Here is a 6,000-nt window from a genome sequence, read left to right on the forward strand (position 1 = left end):
GCGTGTTGGGGTGTTGCCCTGGCCGCCATTCCCTCCCCCCCTCCACCTACCCCTCTGTTAGGGCCTGAATGGTCAGCTGCACGGCAGCCCCACTAAAGACGCTTCAGGTTTCCCAACATCTCGTTCCTTGATGAGTCAAAGCTTTGACAAAGGATACCTGCATTTTAGGCTCCATTTGGCCCTGATGCTTGCAGGGTGAGCCAGAGACCATCTCTCAGGCCGATCTAAGAAAAGAGCAGGGGGGGAACAAAGGTAATATACATGGCAGCATATTTCTTTAAAGATCACCTGAGGAGGCCCTTCTCTCAAAGCACTTCTGCCTTCCAACCATGAGGAAGAGGTAACTGCAAAAAATGCGCTCTGAATGGGGCTTGCCCCTTTGCCTTCTTTCCCCAAAGAGGCCCACTGCGCTCCTTTCCTGGAAAAACAGTGAACACTAGACCATTACCAGGGATGCTGAGGATGCTGTTTTAGTTTTGGTTTTTCCTCGCAGTCTGCTGTGGTGGTGGTTTGCCTCTCTGCGAAGGTATGGCTTTCAATTTGTCCTCTGTGGTGCAATAGAAATCTACGTCTCTGGTGACAGACAAGGGAGCCCGTTTTCCTTGTGCAGTTTAGAGCTTGGCTAGCAGGGGTGGATGCAGCTGTTGTTGTTTTTCCTGTCATGGCTCTGCCTCTCCGTAGGGCGCTAACAAAGAGCCGCTGTTCCTCCGCAGAGTGGGGTTTATCCAAGATTTGAGCTCTGTAGGATCTGATTAGGGAGCAGAGGCGGGCCAGGGGGAAATGAATGTGCCTTTATGAGGAATAATTGTCTCCGAAATCCTCTTCTCGCTCGATGAGGAAATTTGATTGTGGTTGCAGAGCCCACTTGTACTTTGTGAAATGGAGGTCAAGGATTATTTGGAGATCAGCCGCTCTCTGGCGGTATCAGGGCTCTTCTGCCCGCTGTAATGATGTCTGCAGAAGGGGCGCCGTTTCGTCACATTTGGTAACTTGAAGTCAAGCTGCGTTCAGGCCTCTGAGCTGGGCATGTGCCTTTGCAGTAAGAAACAAGGGCTGCTTTTTCGCCCCCACTTGTTGCATCTCTCTCTGCCTGGTTGAACGCCTGACATAACATGAAAGTCTTCAGGACAGTGATTTAGGAGGTGTGTCAAGTGATGGGGTTTAGAGAAATCCGGAGGATCTTCTTTTTATGCAAGTATAAGACTCTTATAACCTACTCATCTTTAAACTACTTAGCTCAGTGGTAAAACTCTGCCTTCCTGTTCAGAAAATCTGCAGTTCAAATCAGAGGCGTAGCAAAGGGGGGAAAGCGCCTGGTGCACTGGTGCATCCTCCGCCACACCCCCACAGGGGGGGCACGCCTGGTGCATCATGCTCCCACCCCACCCCCTTGGAGCTTTGCCTCTGGTTCAAATACTGATAATCATCACATAGCAGCTCTCAGACAACAAGGCTGAGTAAAGATAGCTGTGCTTGAGGCCCTGGAGAGCCACTGTCACTCTGAGTCAGGGGTCTGCAACCTGTGGCTCTCCAGATGTTCATGGACTACAATTCCCATCAGCCCCTGCCAGCATGCCCAATTGGTCATGCTGGCAGGGGCAATGGGGCCCAATTATGGTATCCATGGCTATCCTGAAGCTCCCTGAGTTACGAACCTATAAAATGAACAGTAATGAGTCAGGAGGACCAGGGGCTCAAGTTTTGTAAGCTCATGCCGTCCTAACAGTAGATCCTTATTGCAACTTCTGAAATTGACAGCAAAGTACCCTTTTGAGTATACTGTCCATACACCGAGTCAGGATATTGGGAGATCCGTGACGGGATTCTCCCAGGGTTTATAAAATAACATTAACAACTCTTGATTCATCTTCTAAAAAAGACAGACACTTTTTCTTTTGTCGAAGGCTTTCACAGCCGGATTCAACTGGTTGTGGTGGGTTTTCCGGGCTGTGTGGCTGTGGTCTGGTAGATCTTGTTCCTAACGTTTCGCCTGCATCTGTGGCCGGCATTTTCAGAGGTGTATTCAGAGGTGTATCACAGAGGGAAGTCTGTTACACAGTGTGGACACAGTGTGTAACAGACTTCCCTCTGATACACCTCTGAAGATAACGAAAAAACAGATGCGAAGTGAAGCGTTAAGGCTAGATCCTGAACTTCAAACCTACAACCCAAAGCTCCACCACAACCTCTTTTCTTCTAAAGGAAACTGAATTGTACTTTTGGGCTGACGGGCCAGAGAGATTGTCCTGTGGGAACTTGCCCAGGGGTAGATTTTTAAAACCGTTCTCTTTCCACCTCTCTAAATCAGAGCACCGTGAACTTAATATTAGCATTTTTAGAAAACTGGGACGATGTCTCTGTTTCATGCACATACTGGATTGGCATTTGAGTTATCCTTGTTTTCACATAAGCAGCTTTTCCAGAGCCATCACCATTTTGTAGTAAAATGTTGGGGACGGAGGGCATAGGTGTATCTTCCCTACTCAGCTATTAACTTGCTGAATAGCCGCGAGCCAAGTCACACTGTCTCAGACAGAATTCCAAATCTGGAAAAGAAATTATTGAAATAATTGAGAAATTACTCACTGCTATTTATCTGTAATCTCTACCCTTTCTCCTTGTTCTGTGATACTATGGAATGTTCACAGAAATTCTTGGGGAGGGAAAGCCATTGAAAGTATTAAAGCTGTTGTGACACATGGATGAGTGGTTTGAGTGGGGGAAACCTGCCACAGAGATTTTAAGGAAAGGAATAATGTACAATTGAGGGCAGACATTGAGCTGGCCAACCCAGAAAAAGAGATGGGAAAGGACCTCCTGTGAAGAGATGGCAGAGAGGGACCTCCTGTGAAGAGAAGAGGAGGGTCTGTGTGCTGCTTGAGGCAAACAGGTAAGAAAGGGTACAAAAGGGACCCAGAGACAGAAAATAGGTAAGAAAGGGACCCAGTGACAGAAAATAAACTTAATCATTGGAAGTAGGGAGTCAATATGGAATCTCTTGTACAGATCGTGTGGGTTTTTTTTGCCAGACTTGATCTTTTTTGGAATCTTAATATCTACTGCCAGTACATTCACTAATAAATTTGTCCTTTTTGGTTTTTGCTTGCAGGTGTGGGTACCAGGGATTACTATCGAAAGATTGGCTATGAGCTGGAAGGACCCTATATGGTGAAAAGCCTGAATTGATGCATTTAGCACAAAACATTTTGAATGCCTGTCGTAGCACCGTTCATCCTGCTCTGGTGCAATGCAGGGAGGAAATGATACCTTCCCTTTCAGACACTAAACGCGTGGACCTCAGCAAAGATCGGCTGATTGGCAAGAGCTCTGTTCTACTCGAGGTCCCTGTCTTGGTCCTGGAATCTTTCCAGGGGCTCTCTTAAATGACCTGCTTTTTCCCTGAGCATCACAGAGGTGACTTGACCTCTGCTACCCTTCCCTTATTACAGTCCACAAAAAAACCCAAAATAGCATTGCCTTTGAGCGCAGGCTCCAATTACATTCAGCATCCAGCTGATCATGCAATGAAGTGGAGATTTCCCTCTGCAGCAGCTCGGAATACAATCTGAAACTTCCACGTTGACGTTCTCTAAATGCATCACCATTTTACATCAGCTGGCTTGTTTTTCACTCTTAATGGGAAATCATTGTTTTATTTAAGGTTTTTGTGCGGGGGAAGGGGGTACATAACACCCTGCTTTTATCCTCAAGGCCCTTGAAAACGGCTAGAACCTTTCTATTCAGATATTTTAACAGCTTTCACTATGCTAGTGTGTGCGTTAGCTGATTTTTTTTCCCCATTGAGAACTTGTGGGAGCGGGAATAATCTTAAGAAGTTATTTATATCTGACAGACCTCCCTCCAGAAAGGAGTTTTGTTTGGTCTCTTGCCAGACTTCTCCCAAGATTGTGAGGAATCCCGAGACAGTTGCTTTTTCTGTGACGTGGGAACTGCGGAGTGTGTTGTATTAAAGGACTGTGTTGGAGTTTAGAAGTTTTCTCTTCTTTGTTAAGCAGCTACAAATCAGAATCCCCCTGCCTTGCGTTTATCCATGTTCTCCTGTAGCAGGGGAGAATCAGCTTGAAATCTCAGTGCAGAATTCTTTCACAATTTCCCCCCCAATGTTAAAGAAAAACCTACCGCAAACAGCAACTGTAAATATTTTTGTTTAGCAAAACTTTACATTTGTAGGCAATCTTTCAAGAGGTTTTTTCTGTTTTTATTTTTAAGCAAAAAAAGAAGATGCACTATTGCTCCTGGGTGAAGGAACTTGAGTCTTCATTTGGAGAAATCTCTGACCCTGGTCTTGTCCAGAGTGCTTCTATGATCAGAGGCAATGGCTTCTCTGAGGCCTCTTCTACACATGCAGAATAATGCACTTTCAATACACTTTGCAGCTGGATTTTACTGTGCAGAATAGCAAAATCCACCTGCAAACAATTGTGAAAGTGGATTGAAAGTGCAAAGTGAGGGTTGAATAGGGACAGGCTTTTGAAATAGATATCCTGTCCAATGTAGACATGCTTAGAGTAATAAAACATGGTTTTCACGATCCGCTTGTAATTTGGGTCTTTTGAAATGAGGCATTCGGACCACACCTGTAGAGGCAAACATTTTCAGTGGTCTATACACCAAGCATGGTGATTCTCTCCTGTATTTTTGGAGATGCTTTCCACAAAATGTTTTGGAGATGCCGAAGCCCTTGCGAATGTCGCATCTGCATCAAATTTCTTTTTTAAATGTACAGCAAAGTATGCTAAAGCATCCTCCTGTCTCCCAAAGAAGCTGCGGCTATGCTGCCATTCTATGGTTTAGCCAGAACCAAATATTTCCACATAAGAAAAGAATGAGAGACAAATGATATTTTTCTTGGACCAGCAAACAGAATCGTGAGTGTGGCTTGTGGTTGCTTTGCCAGGATCTGGCATCTCCAACTTTTTTTTTTAAAGGCTAGAAGGACCTGACTTACAGGTCAGCCTCGTATGCATTTTGAGAAGCCTTCTTGCTTTATCGGCTGGAAAATGCCCTGCGCTAGAGCCCATTCTTCCATTTTCAGTGGGCTGGGTAAATAATAGCCTTCAATATCCTCCATAGGTCTTTGCAATAATGACTTGTCTTTTAAATGCGGATCTCTACTAAATCACCAATTGCACATTTGTCACTGCCTTACCCACCCACCCCATTTCTCTTTTGAGCCAGTCCCATTGTGATTTTCTGCCTATGCCTCCAAACAAAGGGGAAAGCTTTTGCCTGGATTGGGAGGCCTTGACCTATTTGCCATCAGGAAGGCAACGGAAGAGGAAGCACCCTTTCCCTTCCTCATGAAATGTCAAGGCTGCTGTTTGGGCTGAAGCACTGGAGCGTGGCAGCTCATTTTAGTGGGGGTCAAAGGTGACGCTTCTTTCACTGCTGTTCCAGCTCGCTCCTGATGGATTCTAATGTGTGACAGAAAAACACAGTTCTTAGCCACGGTTGCTGGAGTAAATGTCTTTTTGTTTTCTTGAAAGTGGGACATGGTGGGGTATGGGGCCCCATTGCAATGGGGAGCGCTTGAGGGCAGCTTGACGGGCTCTCTCACTGAGTCTGCTTGATGCCGCCGAGGCATCATGCCCAGCCTCTCTCATTTCAATTAAGGTTCAGCCCAGATGTGCTTCAAAGTGCAACATCAATTATACCGTGTGAAGTAGTCTTGGGGCCCTTTGGAAAGTCTTTGCCCTTCACCTTAGCCAGGAAGGCTGACGGGGTCGGGGGGCTGTGTGAGAAATCCAACTTAATTTTGATGCCTTGCTGCTGCAGCTTAATGTACCCCAAAATGCGCCACCACCAAAAAAAGTCCAAGATGGAAATGTTTAAAATAAATAAATCTTTTTTAGTAGTTTTGCAAATTACCACAGCCGGTATAGATCAGGGGTGGTCAGAATGTCACTCAGGAGTGACCAGTCATTCTCCAAACAGTTAAAAGTAACTTTCCACCCCTCTGTGCTGCTGTAATCAATTCCT

The 6,000-nt window shown here is 45.6% G+C and overlaps 1 protein-coding gene across 2 annotated transcripts in view; it reads left to right on the plus strand.

Moving 5' to 3' along the window:
- Window positions 1–3,990, plus strand: part of ELP3 (elongator acetyltransferase complex subunit 3) — a 99,540-nt gene extending 95,550 nt beyond the window's left edge. For both annotated transcript variants that reach the window (XM_048516842.1, XM_048516849.1), the window contains exon 15: window positions 3,110–3,990. In XM_048516842.1, coding sequence (XP_048372799.1) covers window positions 3,110–3,186 — 77 coding nt within the window. In that variant the 3' untranslated portion in view covers window positions 3,187–3,990. The remainder of the gene's footprint in view (window positions 1–3,109) is intronic.
- Window positions 3,991–6,000: the final 2,010 nt, after the last annotated feature.

The sequence above is a fragment of the Sphaerodactylus townsendi genome, linkage group LG01 (genome assembly GCF_021028975.2).
Source record: "Sphaerodactylus townsendi isolate TG3544 linkage group LG01, MPM_Stown_v2.3, whole genome shotgun sequence".
In the NCBI taxonomy this organism is placed as follows: Eukaryota; Metazoa; Chordata; class Lepidosauria; order Squamata; family Sphaerodactylidae; genus Sphaerodactylus; species Sphaerodactylus townsendi.